This window comes from Zootoca vivipara, chromosome 3, assembly GCF_963506605.1.
Source record: "Zootoca vivipara chromosome 3, rZooViv1.1, whole genome shotgun sequence".
Taxonomy (NCBI): Eukaryota; Metazoa; Chordata; class Lepidosauria; order Squamata; family Lacertidae; genus Zootoca; species Zootoca vivipara.
In genome coordinates, this window is record NC_083278.1 from 103861696 (window position 1) to 103879600 (window position 17905).

Consider the following 17905-nt stretch of genomic DNA (forward strand, 5'->3'; position numbering starts at 1 on the left):
ACGCATGCGGCGGGCTTCGAATGTGAACCGAAAGCGAGGGTCGTGGGTAATGCTTATCGGGACCCCCCCCCCCCTCTTTACCTCTTTTATATCAGCGGCGTTACTACGTCCCCTCTCCATCGAGGGACTCACCGCCTTCCTTCGTTCTGATTGGCTCTCATTCCGGCCAATCCCGAAGTGGCCAGAACGCCTTGTGCGGCTGCGCGCGACGGTTTGAATTTTTTAAAATACCGTTTCTTCCCAGTTATGGTGGACGCGGCAGCTTCCATGGCTTCGCGGGCGCCTGGGGAAGCCGCGGAGCTTTCCGCGCGCGCGCAGTGAGTAGTCGCCGGCTGGGGAGGGGGGTTGGTGGCGGCGGCTCTTCCCCTTTCCCGGGTTTTATGGCGGGCCTGAAATCTGAAGGGATGTGGGAGGGTGGTGGGCTATGGCGGTTGCGGGGAGGGGCAGGGGTAAATTGAGTATACCACTCTTCATCCATGGCTCTGAGGGCGGTTCACAACATAAAAACACAAAATGCATAATAAAAACAAGAACGAAAGCCCCCACAAATTAATAATTCCCCCCTGCCACAGACATACGTACAAGGGGTATATGATGTTAATCAGCCAAAGGCCTGGTTGAAGAGGGAACGTTTTCCCCATGGTACCTAACAGTGTATAATGAAAATGCCAGCCAACCCTCCCTGGGGAGAGCATTCCACAAATGGAGAGTCACTGTAGAATAACAATATATTGCTAGACTACCCATTTCAATTCTAGCAGGTCCGTCTATGTAGTAAGAGCAAAAGTGCACAGTGCATTATTGCTCCAGCAATTCCAAGGTTTATGGTGTGTGTGTGTGTGTATCATTTGTTGCACTTTTGTGCAAAAATGTGGGAGGTGTCAAATTAAGAACAAAAGCTGTTGAAAAGTAATGGAGGAAGGAACCATCAAGCTTTATGCTGCTACTGTATTTTTTAAAATGATAATAACTCTCCACTTGGAAAACTCGGTATGTAATGGCTGCAATCCTAAATGTCATGTATCAAAGAGTGTGATAAAATACTTTAATGGTAAGAGTTGTCAAGCAACAGGTGATTGATTTAGCCCACTCCTTCAGAAGAAAGAAATCCCCAGTACCGGTAGGTACCAGGAGGCACATAGTGACAGTTCCATACAGGCCTAGCTACAGATTATTATTAATAATATTTGTATGCTGCCCTTCATCCAAATATCTCAGGTTCACAGCATAAAGATGACATCCTAGAACTTCAGTGCCAACTGAAAAGGTTGGGTATATTGTGCCTAAGCACCAAACTTTAATTAATGCGGCTGCTCCTCATGTTTTCACTTTCATTCAGAGCCAGTTGCAAGTTTTTGAAGGCTGAAAGTACTTCTGCTTAGGTTGGTGGGTGCTGGTGGCCCTCCCTAACTTTGATAGTTTGGCGCCACCAATTTAGCCCTAGTTTGTGGCAAGGGGAGGGGGAAGAGATTAGGCACCTGTATCTTTGAAGGCATCTGCGAAAGCACTGTGGGATACTGTGCCAGAGCAGCCAGACCCATTCAAATACTGCTAAACTGCCATATTGTGCTAAATGCAAATACTGATACGATGCTGTCTGGTTTGTTTCACAGAATGTTTGAAACTCTCATACAGAACTACTGCGGTGATGACCCACTTGATCCTTGGTATAGGTTAGTCTTTCCTTCGGCTGCCCTCTATCTTGTCTAGATTTATAAAGTACTAACAAAAAAATACCAATTACTCCAACTACAAAGCTAAATAATAACACCCAATCTAAAATCATGACAACCATATTTCTCTAAATGGAGAGCAGAGAGATGCCTGGATTTCTGAAACTAAACCATATAAAAACACTACACAATGATTGAAAATGATCAAGATATTCTGGCCCCTTATAGATGTAATAAGAGTTAAAAGGGGTCCTTCTCCGGGAGGGAGCCCGGACCTCCGGCAGAGCACAATTGAAAGCCCTTACTTGCTAGTAAAATGATACAGACCAAACCAGAATTCTAGTGAAAAGCAAGGCGGCTAGTTAAGCCTGATCTTTACTAAAAAAAACCTGTTGCAACAAGGTGCTCCCCCACATGTAGGAGAGAGGACCCAGAACAAAGGTGTGCCCGCCCTTATATAGACATTTTAAATTGCCCACCCTGGAGTCCAAGATCACAGAAAAGGCAACAGAAATCTAAGTATGTTGTTTTTACCCTGTCTGCCAGGTTACCTGTTAATGGTCACTTGACTGGATTACCTGGGGAGTCTGGTCATTTTTTTTGTAAAGATAATACTTAATTCCTGAGCCAGGTCACAGGCTCACCCTATTTTCACACCTTAAATGTGCCCTTAAGGCAGGATTTGTGAGGACATAAACAATGGGGAGGTTTCTGCATTTCCTTTTCTTTCGACCTTGTAGAGTAATATTTGAAGTGACTGAAAGAGTCAAAATGGCTTTAGGACTTTTCCTATGGGTTTCAGACATGTGGTTTATATATTTTTATATGTGTTTGCTTGGTACATTTATGAACATTTATTATATATTTATAAGACCTAAAAATTCTTATAACAGAGACCTGTAGCTTATGTTACTTTTTCTGCAATAACTAAATTCCAAAGGTTTTTATATCATAAGGATGGAGTCAGATTTTAAAAAAATGCTTTCCACTGCTTTGCTATAGAGATCCTGGCAGCTGGCAGCATCCATGTTAACAGCTCCTTTTGGTGAAATGTCTTCATAGTGTCTGGCCACATATTTTGTAGAGATTCTAACTATACTGTAAGGCAGCCTTTCCCATCCTTGGGTGTCCAGCTGTTTTTCAACTACATTTTCCATTATCCCTGGTAATTGGCCATGCTGCCTGGTGCAGATGGGAGCTGTAGTTCGGCGACATCTGGGGATCCAAGATTGGGAAACGCTGCTGTAAGGCTTACAATTGATCAATTCCTCTTTTTAGGTATTTTCAGTGGGTTGAAGGTGTACCGGAAGCAGAAGGGAGACAAAAGTACCTGCTGTACTTGCTGGAGCGGCTTGTGAAAATATTTTTAAGTGACAAGCGGTACCAGCATGATGCAAGATTCATCAACTGCTGTGTGACGTTTGTACGTATACAGAATAGATGCACAATTTATTAAAACTTTGCACATGCTGAACAGTAAATAGTAAACTGTTTTTAAGTTGTTGTTTTGGATTGATGTAAGTAGCCTTAAATTATAGAATTGTAAGTTGGGATATAATTATGTTTGCATTAAAAGAATCTGAATTATTGTACATTTGGATTGTGTAATGTTTAATCTGATGTTTATTGATGTTCAGTGGAAGTCCTGTTCATCTGGTTAGTTAGCAATTAAAAGGAATGCCAGAGTGTGGGGGTATCTTTTAGTGCAGGGGTGGGTATCCTGTCACCTTCCAGATGATGCTGGACTCCAACTCCTGTTGCCCTGACCATTGTCAATGCTGGCTGGGGCTGAAGAAAATTTGAGTCCAGCAATATCTCTAGGGCTGAACATTCACCATCCCTCTTTGGATGGCAACCTGGAGACCCCCTGACCCCCTAATCCTCTCCAATCTCCCATGATGTGTCACAAGTGTTTTCTTCTGTGTGAACCAAGACACAATCAAAGATTTACTTGGCCCTTTACTATAACCAAGCCCAAGCAGATAGCTTTTGTACCACACATTCTGCTGCACGCCTGCTCTGAATATGTAGTAAAACACTCATTTTACCCTGTGAAGCTGCTTTTTACTAAGTCACATCATCAGGGGAGGTTTGGAGCTCAATAGCAGAGCATCTGATTTATATGCAAGAAGTCCCAGATTCAGTCCCTGGCATCTCCAGGTAAGACTGGAAAGAATTCCTGTAAATAAAGAAATAAATAAATTTTATTATTTATACCCCGCCCATCTGGCTTCTCTGTCATGTATGCTCTTAACTGAGATTCCTGCATTGCAGGGGGTTGGACTAGATCAGTTCTCCCCAAACTAAGGCCCAGGGGCCGGATGCGGCCCAATCACCTTCTAAATCCGGCCAGCAGACGGTCCGGGAATCAGCATGTTTTTACATGAGTAGAATGTGTCCTTTTATTTAAAATGCATCTCTGGGTTATTTGTGGGGCATAGGAATTCGTTCATTTTTTTTCTTTTCAAAATATAGTCTGGCCCCCCACAAGGTCTGAGGGACAGTGGACCGGCCCCCTGCTGAAAAAGTTTGCTGACCCCTGGACTAGATGACCCTCAGGATCCCTTCCAAGTCTACAATTCAATGATTCTATGAAGCCCTATGGAGAATCGCTGCCAGTCAGGGTAGCCAGTACTGAGCTAGATGGACCAATGGTCTGACTTGGTATAAGGCAACTTACTTTTTCTGTTGGACCATCTAGCTCATTATTGTCCATGCCGTTTAAAAAATAGTGATATGGTTGCAAAGTTGTCGTGCTTTTGCTGGCAGCAGCTCGCCAGACTTTCTGACAGGGACCTTTCTCCGCACCTGCTGATAGAGATCTTTTTAACCAGAAATACCAGGAAATGAACTGGATGCTTCTTCCACTTGGCCAGGTGATAGACATGGCCTTGTCTGCAGGGCTTGGAGTTCTCCCACTGTGTACTTCAACTACTGATGCCTATTCCTTGGCCTGTACAGGGGAATGAGCAGCTGAGGTGTAGTATGGACAGGAAGAGGTTGAAGAACCCTTTACTGTCTTCTTGGTTCATGTGGTCGTGAGTCAATGATGGAGCAAGCATTGCTGGCCTTTCGGTCACTTATGTTCAATTAAAAAATGAACTAGTTGCTACCCACCTAGATGAGTAGTTTGTCTTGAAAGATGTTTTCACACTCATAGAAGGCTAGTTTGCAAATACTGTAGTGATGGTAGTGTTGGCTGTTTTCTTGTCCTTGCTTTTATAATGGAACATTATTGTTACTGAGCTGACTTCACTTTCTTTAAATGAATGCTAATGTGCATATGTCTCTATCTCCTCTAGGCCGACTTCATCGATAACCCGAGCAATTTTTTTGACTATTTGTGCAGCCAAGGGGTTGGTAACAAGTCATCTCTTCTGTATTGTGCTTGGGCTCAGAAGCTTGGCATGCAAGGAAATATATCTCATGCAAGCGCTGTTATTCAAAAGGGTATTCACAATAGAGCAGAACCAATTGAGAAGCTGCATCAACAGTACAGGTACTGTATGTCTATATTTGGCCTGTGATTGACAAACTGATTTTGTAAAGACAGTGGAATACAAGCAAAGAACCTGTAGTTTGGGGCAGAATGTGTCCCTCCAGGTCTTTTTGTTTGGCCCCTGGCCCCCTTCCCAGGCCACACCTATCACAGCTCCTGTGGGTGGCTTTTGATGGGCAGGTCAGAGGAAAAGTGGGTAGAGCAACAAATGTAAATTTTACCTGCTCTGTAGACTAGTTTTGACACACATTCAGACACCCCTCTCTATGCTCCATTCAAGAAAGCAAGGGGCATCACAGTTGGAGTACACATTCAAACCAGGCAAAACTCAAGGTGCAAAGGAGGGCCATAAGCTAGGGGGAAAGGGTGGGGCCTGAGGATAGTTCTGAGGCCCAGATAGAGAGGACTTGTGAGGGTGCATTTGGCCCCCTGGACCTGAAGTTCCCCGCCCCTGTTGTGGAGGAAAGTAGGTATATGCTGAGATCTTTTTCAAGCCTCAGGTGTTGTCTGATTAAGCGTGAGCTGGAAAACTTGGAATTACAGATCCAAAGACCATATGTGCTTCTTTGTAAAACAAAAAGGGGGGAAAGGCTGTATCTCTTGACAGTGGTGAGGCTGAAAATGAAGCTTAAGAGTTAAAAGCTTTCAAACTCTAATTGGCATGTGAGGTATGTGTTGTGTTTGGTGATAACTGAAGAGTATGTAGGCGATTAGGGAATAATTTCATTGTGACCAACTTTAGAAAACTGCTGTTGTGTGGCCTGCTTTTAAGCTGTCTTTGATGTGATCTTTAAACTTCGACTCAAGCTTTTAAATTAAATCTTATTTGATACAGAAGTATCTGACTTCTTCCATCGCCAATGCCTGTTTGTCTCTTCTCTTCAACCTAGATTTTTGCAGAGTTGCTTACCTCGGAATCAAATTTCAAATCATGGTAGGTTTACTTTCTACACTTTCAGTGTAATAATCTTATGACTTGCTTTAAAAAAAATTAATTTCGTAATGTCAAAATTCCTGAAAATAAACTTGAGGGTCATGCCCTTCAAAGAGAGAACTGAAATGATGATCCTTTGTGCCTCTGCTTGATGGCACTGCACATTGTGGCATTGTCTCCAAGGCCTCTTGAAAATCTTAATGATCTGCTGGTTCTGTATAGGGGGGAACTGATGGGTGGCTGTCCTGAAACAAAGAGTTGAATTTTTGTCCTGTGAACAAAGAGAGTTTGATGTGAACAAGTAGGCAGGATTGCAGGACACACACATGCTGAGTTAGGCCACTGGTCCATCCAGTTCAGTATTGTCTGCACTGACAGTTAGCAGCTCTCCAGGATTTCAGACTGTTCTATCCCATAACTAACTGGAGATGCTGGGTATTGAACCTAGGACCTCCTGCCTGCAAAGCAGATGCTGTAACACTGAGCTGTAGTTCTTCCAAACACTTGCTGAAGTATCATGTTTGCGGACAAAAATGGTCAGAACTAGACTAGGACACATGTTTTGGACTGGAGAAAAAGCATCGGTTAAGTGAGAGTGTGCCCAGTGGAAGGGGAAAAAAGGAAAGCGAAAAAGAGCTCTGCATAAATACAATAGCTTGGATTCATTGCCTCCTCTCCCCTGTGACCATCTGGGAACCCTGAAAATTCTTTCCAAAAAGTTGGATGGCCCTCCTAGACAGTGTGGAGTGGGACACAGGGGGCTGCTGGAGGATAGGAAATAGCCTCAAATTGCTCAGTTTCAAGTGATTCCCCTGGACAGCCCCATTGCTTCGCTCTACATTGCTATGGTGCAATGGCATTGTTGAACTTTTGTAGATAGCGATGACAGAAGCTAATTTTATACATGCTATTCCAGCCTGTTTTCTGGCTTCGGCCAAGTAGTCAATGAAAGAGATAAGATTGTAATCTAAATCTCTACTTGTTTGAAGTGGTATTGCTGTTCTGGTGCATTCTACACTGAACACTTTTAATGTAGAGAAGCAGACCAGGTTCTAGAAGTCAGTAATTTCCCCATCATCATCTTGTGGAGGTAATCTGTGGACCTCTGGATGTTCTTGGACTACAGCTCTCACCATCCCTGGTAATTTGCTGTGCTGGCTGGGGCTAATAGGAGTTGGAGATTGAGATCATCTGGAGGGCTATAGGTTTCCCATCCCTTCTTTTATATGTGAACTGTCTTTAATGATCAGCATCCATTTTTAGTTTCCCTAATTGTATTTTTCCTCCTGTAGTTGGTGTTCTGCAGCCTCTTAACCCCCAAATGTCAAATCAGATGGCTCCTAAAGAAGGCCCAGTCTGTGCTAATCAAAATCAGGTACAGTAGAACCACAACTTGTTAGGTGATTGCAGCTTTGAACAGGTGGCAGGAATATAAGTGGAGAATGGGGAAAACAGTTGGAAGAGGCTGTCCGAAATCTTGTGATATCTCCTGAAGGCCCCATTAAATCACACATGACCTTCCCTGGGTCCGTTAAGCAAGGCAGAGGGCTTAGAAAACTCTTTCCAAACTAGGTTTTCCTGCCACAGAAAGTTTTTAAACCACCTTGCTTACTTGGCTCTGGGAAGGTCACATGAGGCCTCTGTTTATTATTGTTATTTATTAAATTTGTATCTTCTTCCACTGCCCTGTTCCTTGTCTTTTCAGCCCTGTGCTAAAAGAATCCTCAAACTGAATTTCCTCTCCTATTTTTTAGAATCCAGCCAATTCTGAAAAACAGCCCGTCTGTAGGGGAGAAGAAAAAATGTAAGTAACTGTAAATTACATTCACAACTTGAATGTTCATGCTTAAATGGCTTGGGTCATGCATACTTGAATGTGCATTTTTGCCCTGTCTCTTGAGTCCAGGGGAAAACTCTGCTTTCCCTGCTAAGCATTACCTAGTTAGAAACAGTAAAGCTGATTTTTCCCATTGGTAGCACTCTATAATACATTTCCAAAGGAGATCTGCCTTGTTCCTGGCCTAATTTCTTATTGACATTTTACCTCATTTTAACCCTAACATTGGGTAAAGGAGCGGGTTACAAGGTACTTCCCTTTATCATCACAACAATCCTATGGTTATTGGGATGTGCATAGAACCCCCTGCCCCTAATTCATTTTTGAACCTGCTTTGTGTTTTTGTTCAACACAAAGGCCTCTTTGCTTAGGATGGTGCCTCTTTTGGTTTTTTTCAAATGATTGGAGATCTCCATTCAATGAAAGTTTGCACTGGAGCAGCTGTCAGACCTTAGGGGTCTTCAGAGCAGTCCCTGCTCACTCCTACAGCATGAGCAGGAACTACTCTGAAGGTTGCTGATGAATAGAGTAACCAACTAGTTGGGAAAATAAAGGCAGCACCCCAAAAAAATAGCTGGGGAGGAGTGGGGGGGGGGAGCCCACCCTGCCAAGCCAATGGCCTTTTAGGCAAAGGAGCCCTCTCTCAGCAGTAGATTTCTCCCTCAGCTATTTCCAAGGTTCAGCCTTCATTTCTCCCTTATGTCTTGCCGATGAAGGCGGCACTGTCTTCATTCATTTACATGAGGCCGGGGTGGGAAATAACATCTTTGAAAATACCTATATTGGGCCTATCACAGCTCTCTATGGAGTTCTGGAATTTCAGGGCCAGCCTGTTTTGTTTTAGACAGCACTGGGGAACGCTTGTTTTCCTTGTAGGTCTGAATGCTGCGACTTGCTTTGGTATTTGGGTTTTCTCCAAAGTGAATACACATTTCTAGCAGGCGCCGCTAGACTGAACAAGGGGAGAGACAAACCCAAGAGCACCTTATGAACATCTCCCTTCTCAAAAGACTCTTTTGGCATTTGAATTGGTGTTGTCTAGAGGCTGGCACTCTTAATCACAGATTGGTTGTTGTATTACCATTTGTTGGCTTCATGATAGGATAGGATGTTGCTTGTTTTTGTTTAAATTGTCCCTCTTGTTCTGAGTGTGGCATGCTGTTCTGGGTACCCTTAGGCAGAGAATTATGCCAATTGTTAGTTGCTGTAAAGAAACCTGCCACTTCTTTTCCTCCACAGGGAACAGCCTAGATATGTCACCACCATTTCCAGGTCAGAAATCCTACCGACTCCATCCAATGCTAACCTTGAGCAGAAGGTCATGTACGACAAGAACCTTCTCTTCTGTGAAGGTTCTGAATTGTGCTTCGAAGAAGTAAGAGCAAATGCGCATTTTAAAAAGGCTGAGCAGCTGAAAAGGAACAAAAAATGGGGTAATTACAAGTTAAGACTTCCAGCTAATCTTGCTCCAGAGCCTGAAGACAGAGTTGCAAGACATTTTAAAATTAGACAAAACACGCAGCTACACTAAAATGGACCCAGGCTAAACTAGTTGCACTTTGTGTCACATTGAAATAAATGGGGCATAATTTGATGACCTTAGTAATAGCCGAAAACACAGGGGCAGTGGGAAGCTAACACTTACAAGGCATGTCCCTTCCAGATTTTCCTAAAAGTTCTCAGATATGGCAACTTATCCAAAGTAACTCATTCAGTTTTTGTGTGTAGATGTATCCTATATCCTTGGAGACCTTAACATATTCAGAATTAACAAGTATTTTTGACACCTTGTCTATCATCCTGGCTTCTGTCCTGGCCTCTGCCTATCTTTTCCTGTTTTTTTCAGAGTTGCTAAGTTTCCTTTTATATTAGCTATTAACAATAACCAAAGAGGAAATGGGAGAGAGATACTGCCTCCCTCCAAACTAAAAAAAATATTCATATAGATGCTTTGCTTTCTGCAATATGGCATTTGACATTCAGAGGATGATGAGAGAGAATTTTTGACGAAGAAGGAAAATGACCTCCTTGAGCTACAGAAACTACAGCAGAGGCTAGATCAGCTCTCCCAGACATCATCATCTTCCCAGAAAACTGCAGCACAGCCATCTACTGTGCAGTCCTTTCAAAGCTCCACAGTGGTATGTATGTTTTTGATTGTTGTCGTTTAGTCCTGTCTGACTCTTCGTGACCCCATGGACCAGAGCACGCCAGGCACTCCTGTCTTCCACTGCCTCCCGCAGTTTGGTCAGACTCATGTTGGTAGCTTTGAGAACACTGTCCAACCATCCCTCCTCTGTCGTCCCCTTCTCATTATGCCCTCAATCTTTCCCAACATCAGGGTCTTTACCAGGGAGTCCTCTCTTCTCATGAGGTGGCCAAAGTATTGGAGCCTCAGCTTCAGGATCTGTCCTTCCAGTGAGCACTCAGGGCTGATTTCCTTCAGAATGGATAGGTTTGATCTTTTTGTAGTCTATGGGACTCTCAAGAGTCTCCTGCAGCACCATAATTCAAAAGCATCAATTCTTTGGTGATTCACCTTCTTTATGGTCCAGCTCTCACTTCCATACATCACTACTGGGAAAACCATAGCTTTAACTATATGGACCTTGTGTATATTGGCATTCTTTCAAATATTCACTCTCTGCGTTGTTAACTTCAAGATGTTACTTGGTTGAAAAACATGCTTTGAAAGTGCTGACTTCCTCGCCTCTCTCACCGTTGGGGAGCAGCAGAGACTCCACGCCAGGACCCACAGCTGCACCCCTCTTCATTAACTGCCCTAGTGAAACTACCCCCCCCCCCAATATCTCTTTGTGCCAGTTAAGACTAAGCAACAGCATCCTCAAGACACTGTTAAAACAGAGCTCATGAATGAATGAGCTTGGCTAGCATTTCATTGATTGATTGATTGATGGGATAAACTGCAAAAACATGTACCTAAAGCAGGCATCCCCAAACTGCGGCCCTCCATATGTTTTGGCCTACAACTCCCATTATCCCTAGCTAGCAGGACCAGTGGTCAGGGATGATGGGGATTGTAGTCCAAAACATCTGGAGGGCCGAAGTTTGGGGATGCCTGACCTAAAGGTATTTTCTGTGGTTGCTCTCCAACTCCAAGCCTATATAAGCTTTCCAAAATCCAAGTCAGGTTGTTTTTCAGGAGCTGTGTGTATTTGTTATTTAGTGAATATATTACTTTACTGAGTTGGCCCACTAGCCAGTGTCGCCTAGTATTGGGAACAGCGGCTCTTCAAGTTCTTCCCTAACATGGTTCTTCCCTAACATGGTACCCTGCAGATGATTGTTGGACTTTAGCTCCCATTAGCTCCCACAGCCAGTGGACAGGGGTGTTGGGAGTTATAGTACAACATCTAGAAGGCACTGTATTGGCCACATCTGGCTTCAGGTCAATAGGATAGGAATGAGGAACCAACCTCGCCCATCATCCGTGTCTATTTCCCATGCTGACTGGGCCTGATGGACAATGATACCTATTGGTCCTGCAATAGATGGTATTGTTTGAATTGCCTAACTTTCAAAACTTGTATGTCCTTCCTGTGTTAAAACACATTTCCACCCTAAGTCTTCAGGGCATGATGGGAAGCAGATTTAAATTGATTAAAAAATTCCTTAAAGCTTTAAATCCATTCTAAGTTTTTTAAATTATGCACCATTTTGGTACTAACACATCTATCTTGAAATGCCATAGGTTGCTGGACAGGGTCGGAAATGCATTAAAACATTGTGTAAGATTCTCCTTGCCTAAATGTTGTTTTTCTTCACTTTTTAAGGGTGACCCATACATACAAACCTGTGCAGCTCAGGGTCGGCCAGAGTGGGCAGTACCTTCCCTAGCTGGATATCTACAAAAGTCTTTGAATTTGGGGACAGAACATCAGAGTTTGGCATCAGGTGCTTCAGCTTCGCAGCTGGTAGTAAATCAGCAGCAAATATCAGTTTCTGATGAGATTTCGGTGTGTGGTGCTTCAGCTACACAACCAGTCAGGAATTTCCAGCGACAACCAGCCTTGATTTCTACATCAACCATACCCAGCGGAAAGGCTGCATCCAAAGCGAAACTTGATCTTGAAGATTGTGAGAATAGTTTGCACAGATTTCAAGTCATCTCTGATGATCAGCCGCCCCAGAAACGTGCTATCCTCGCTAACATTTACCATCATGGAGAGCAGTAAGTGAAAACTAGGCCTCTTAATGCCTGTCTCCATTGTTTCCCCCCCTAGTTTTTCTTTTAATTAGGTGAGGGGGACTTGGAGTGCATTCCTTGAGGGGGATTATTTGCGAAGACATGCTATGGCAGGCATAGGCAAACTTTGCCCTCCAGACTACAACTCCCATCACTCCTATATAACAGGACCAGTGGTCAGAGATGATGGGAATTGTAGTCTCAAAACATTTGGTGGGCATCTATGGCATTTTTGGGCAGACCTAAAACCACCCTGCTCCTTTTCAACAGATGGATCTGTCATAAATTTTAAAAGAAACCATTCATTTCCTCTCACCCCTCTCTCATTTTGAGCACTCACTAAAATCAATGCTGTGTGTTGTTCATATTTCACTACCTGTTTTTGACCTTGTAAGAATTAGGTTGCCTTTAACCGATACTGGAGAACTTAACACATTTGCTTTTCTGTGCAGGCACTTGGATACATCTCATCAGAAACCGCAACACTCCGCAGAAATGAGAGATGGTAATAATCTGCCCTCTTTGTAATACTCTGTGAGCCCTCTAATATAGCTAGCTACTGAGCTATACTCCTACTTGCAAACCATGTTTATCTTACAGGCAGTGAGTGGTCCGTGGTTCAGCAGTGTTGATGCTCCGTGATAAAGTTGGCTCCATCTACCGCAGGCATGTCAAACCTGCGGCCCTCCAGATGTTTTGGCCTACAACTCCCATGATCCCTAGCTAGCAGGACCAGTGGTTGGGGAAGATGGGAATTGTAGCCCAAAACATCTGGAGGGCCGCAGGTTTGACATGCCTGATCTACCGTAAAGGCTTCATGGCCACGGAGCAAACATGCTCATGAATCATTGCATTACGCTGGAAAGCCAGTATGGTGTAGGACTAAAGACAGAAGGTTGCAGGTTCCAATCCCCATGTCGCCATGAAGCACAATAGGTTGACACTGGGCCAGTCACATCAGCTATTTTCATGCATGTAATTATTGCATAGAGGAAGGACAACGACCCCATGGCTTCATCAGCATCTCATTCATCAGCATACACTCAATTCATCAGCATACACTCAATTCATCAGCATACACTCAAACACATACCCAGCTTAAGTAGAACATGAGAAAGGTATGCATAAGTATGCATAAGTGTATGCAGGCAACTAGGACTATGCAGGCAACTAGGACTCTCTTGGACAGGGACTCTGGTGCTCTGAAGCACCTACAAACGTGTGTACACATAAGCTCTCATCACACATACGTTGGAGGGTGTGGCTGGCATGGCAGCATCAGTAGTGTGCCTGATTCTGCCTCATCCACGTGGCAGATAATTGAATCTCAGCTTCTATCTCACCTTAACTTACTTCACAGGGTGGCTGTAAAGATAGGAGTGGAAGAGAGGGGGAAGTCGGGGTGGGGGGTGGGGAGAAGAAGTATTTTTTGTTGCCATGAGCACTTTGGAGGAAGGGTGACATATACAGTAAATGTCACAAAAAAGACACTTATGAACACAATCCAAAGAGAGCTGAATTGTTGAAAGCATGAAATCTCTTACTACTAAACAATTTGGAAATACTGTATGTACCAGCTCTAGATGGCTGCATGGCTGCATCCATACCAGTTACTAGCCCCCATGGCTGCATCCATACCAGTTACAAGCTCAATTTGGGTTCCAAATAAAACTTCAGTTCATACGATTCGTTTTATCTTTACTTTGGGATTAAAGCATTTTATCCTGTATTGAGATCTACACTACCCATTCTGAAACAATGCAGGGCACTGGAAATTACAGCATAAATATTTCTTTTGTTTTTCTTTTTAAGAGGAATGCAGATCTATAAAGTACTTCTTGCTACTTGTTCCAGTGTTAACTATTGGGCTTCTTTAGTGGAAATAAAGGAGCACATGTGTACGGTAATAAAGTCCATTAACTTCAAAGCATGTTTTCCACTGTCAAATTCTTAGGTTGGTTTTCTTACTATTTTAGCATCGGGTGGTAGAAATTCTTCCATTTTCAATGACAGCCGTCATGCCACTCCAAACACATCAAGTAGGATACAAGCGACTCCGTCTAAAATACTTCCATCTCCTACCGTTCACACTAAAGAGGCCCTGGGTAAGTATATGGTCCCTTCAAAACAGGAGTATAAAACCTGTGTTTCCATGTTGATCGTGGGGGAGGGGGAGCCCTCTTCTCTGTGGCTGCGAGCCGCAGACCGGACTAGTTAAAAATACTGTCTTCAACAAAACAGACTAGTGGCAGAGGGATGGAGTGATCTGTTCCCCCATTTCTGCCAGCCTTCTGGGTTTCTGTGCTTTTATTCTTGTTGAGGAGCAGACTTTAATTCTTCTGCAGTTAGCACGGAAATCAAGTGGGCTAGTCAAACAGGGATGGAGCTATTCATCCCTTTTCTGCTAGCTGGCTCATTCACCTATATGGAATTCCTGGTCACCTATGGCTATCAAGGTAATACTTAAAACCAGTGCTTTTTTTCTGGGGGTACGCATACCCCTAAACATTTTGTGAATCTTTGTACTTTTGTCCATTTACTGCATTTTTCTCCCTGATTTGAACTATAAAATGGTTATTTTCTTGAGTCAAAATGAGAGTACCCCTAAACATTTTTAAAGAAAAAAAAAAGCACTGCTTAAAACAAGGCTGTGCATATGGTTGGTTTTAGGAAACTGACATTTCCAGCAGTTACGTCCTATTGCATTTCCCTAGAATGGAAGTGTGAAATGTCAATTAATACATAATATTAAAAGATTTTCCAGAAGATTAGTAGAAATCAACCAATGGCAGTTCAGTTTTGAATATATATTTCTGCATTTGTTCTGAGAAAAGGAAGAAAGCTAACATCCAGCAAAGTTTATATCTTCTGATATATTTTTTAAAAAACTGCTCCTTTTTCTTTATGGGGTACCCAAGAGCCCATATAGAGTCCTTTTGTAGGTTCTCTATTGGTAGGAGAAAATAACAGAGACCAACCTCCATACATCATACATACATCACAGAAGGGGTGTAGCCCAAGACCACCCCCCACAAACATCATACCTACATCACAGAAAAGGCGGTCTACAACAGAAATTTGAATGTTGTTGTTTTTCCTGTCTGCCAGGTTATCTGATTCAGTGGTCCACTCAGGTTGCGAATGTGATCCGTGTGGGAGGCACGTTCACAACCTGCAGCGCCGCATCTGCGCACATGCGGCTAGCGATTCAGCATTTCTGCGCATGCACAAAGCGCGATTTAGCACTTCTGCGCATGCACGATTGCCAAAACCTGGAAGTAACCCATTCCGGGACTTCTAGATTTGGCGCGGTGCGCAACCCAAAAATACGCAACCTGAAGCAGCCATAACCCGAGGTATGACTGTAATGCCTTTTCTGATTGCCTTTTCTGGTAGTGTGGCCATTACTTTGAGATAGTAATTACTTAATTCCTGAGAAAATGGGAAATATTTGGTTAGTTTGGGAGTTAAAATGGTTTCAGGAATGTCTTCCTGTGCTGCTTCAGACATTTCATTTATATATTTATGTACGTGTTTGCTTGGTACATTTATGAACATTTATTATATATCTAACACCTTAAAATTCTTATAACACTTCTCTGGAGGCACATCTTTGGGTCAGTTTGCCCAGGGTCTTGATCCTAGTTAACATGTGCAAGCCTCTTTTATAGGGTAGAAGCTGGGACTGTGTGAATGCAAAGGGATGGTCTTGACTACTGAGCTATGATAGTTTCTTTTCTTTTTCCCCAAATTTTTAAAATTCCTTTTACAAATAAGCACACAACATACACATAAAAAACATAATAAAAATGAAAGATAAAACAAAAGAAAAATAGCAGAAAAAACAAAAAAAACCCTTATAATTATAATTCTTATTTCTTAACATTTTGACTTCCTCACGTCCCCCCTTACTGTGTTTCATTATAGATCATCTTTAGTAATTTCTATATCATAATTTCAATCAATTCATTAATTATCTAACCTTCTCACTTATTCTTACTTAACATTTATATCTTACTCTTAAAATACATAACATATCTATCCTCTACAGCCTATATCATCTTCCAAATCTGAACAGACATTTCAAATATTGCAATTTTTAAAAATATACTTTGAATTTCTTCCAATCTTCTTCCACCGACTCTTCTCCCTGCTCCCACAATCTCCCGGTTAGCTCCGCCAGTTCCATAAAGTCAATCATCTTCATTTGCCAATCGTCCACTCTTGGTAACTTGTATTTTCCAATTCTTAGCTATCAGAATTCTTGCAATATTTTCTTTAATATATTTTATATTTCTTCCAATCTTCTTCCACTGTCTCTTCTCCCTGGTCGCGAAGTCTCCCAGTCAATTCGACAAATTCCATAAAGTCTATCATCTTCATTTGCCATTCTTCCACAGTTGGTAATTCTTGTGTATTCCAGTTCTTAGCAATCAATATTCTTGCTGCTGTTGTGGCATACGAAAAGAAAGTAACATCCTTTTGGGAATTTCTTCCCCTACTATCCCAAGTAAAAAGGCTTCTGGTTTTTTAATAAATGTGTTTTTCAACACCTTTTTCAACTCATTATAGATCTTTTCCCAGAAGTCTTTTACTTCAGGGCACGTCCACCACATACAGTAAAAGGTACCTTCCACACATTTACATTTCCAGCATTTATTATCATGTGTATGATATATTTTTGCTAACTTGACCGGAGTTAAATACCATCTGTACATCATTTTCATCATATTCTCTCTTAATGCATTACATGCTGTAAATCTTAATGCATTACATGCTGTAAACTTGCCCAAACTCTGGATCTTGCAAAGTCAGTACGAAGTCATCAGAAAAGGCTTTTAACTTACATTGTTTAGATCCCACCACAATCCCTTTAACTTCTTCGTCTTTCCTTATCATATTCAGCAAAACTTCCAGGGCTGTAATAAAAAGCAGGGGGGAGATTGGGCACCCTTGCCTGGTACCCTTTTCCATTCTTATTTCCTCTGATACCACATTATTAATTATAATTTTTGCTTTTTGCTCAAAATAAATCACATTTAAGCCATTCACAAAACCTTGCCCAACCTCCATTTTCTCAAGATTTCTTTTCATAAAACTCCAAGAAACATTATCAAAGGCTTCCTCTGCATCAATAAACATTAGCATAGCTTTGGAATTCTTTTTAACTTCTAATTTCTCCAAAACATCTATTATATTCCTGATATTATCCTTCATATGTCTACCAGGTAAAAAACCTGCTTGATCATGATAAATATAATCGTTCAAGACCTTTTTCAATCTCGTGGCCAATATACTGTATTTGCAAAAAAAATTGTAATCCGCATTCAATAAGGAGATTGTTCTTCAATTGAGCTCTATCTGACTCTGTCTTAGGTATCAGCGTAATAAAAGCTCTCCAGGTCTCAGGTGCTTTGCCCCCCCCCCCATAAATTTCATTGCAGACATCCAACTTGCAGACATGCAAGACATGTTTTAATTTTTTTTCTTCCTTTGCTAGGATTTATCATGGATGTCTTCAAAGCATCTTCTTTCAAAGATACTACTATACTTTCAGAAGATGAAGATGAAGATGAGTTTGAGGCCTACTGTAGAAATAACGGTATATATGTCTATAGATGTTGGGGAGATGAACTGGCACATGTTGCATTTTTTTTTTATTGGTATATATCTAATCCTGAGTGTTATAAAGCTAAACGAGTGCCTTGTTGGCCAGGCATGGTATCTACTGCTGTTCCTTTGTGGATGGGTGGGG

The 17905-nt window shown here is 42.2% G+C and overlaps 1 protein-coding gene across 2 annotated transcripts in view; it reads left to right on the forward strand.

The window, feature by feature from the left end:
* The first annotated feature begins 245 nt into the window (after nt 1-245).
* BUB1 (BUB1 mitotic checkpoint serine/threonine kinase) overlaps nt 246-17905 on the forward strand; it is a 30795-nt gene continuing 13135 nt past the window's right edge. For both annotated transcript variants that reach the window (XM_035110545.2, XM_035110546.2), the window contains exons 1-13: nt 246-317; nt 1614-1673; nt 2952-3096; nt 4976-5172; nt 6063-6106; nt 7399-7481; nt 7861-7910; nt 9183-9376; nt 9927-10084; nt 11738-12135; nt 12603-12655; nt 14127-14255; nt 17651-17752. In XM_035110545.2, coding sequence (XP_034966436.2) covers nt 247-317; nt 1614-1673; nt 2952-3096; nt 4976-5172; nt 6063-6106; nt 7399-7481; nt 7861-7910; nt 9183-9376; nt 9927-10084; nt 11738-12135; nt 12603-12655; nt 14127-14255; nt 17651-17752 — 1684 coding nt within the window. In that variant the 5' untranslated portion in view covers nt 246. The remainder of the gene's footprint in view (nt 318-1613; nt 1674-2951; nt 3097-4975; nt 5173-6062; nt 6107-7398; nt 7482-7860; nt 7911-9182; nt 9377-9926; nt 10085-11737; nt 12136-12602; nt 12656-14126; nt 14256-17650; nt 17753-17905) is intronic.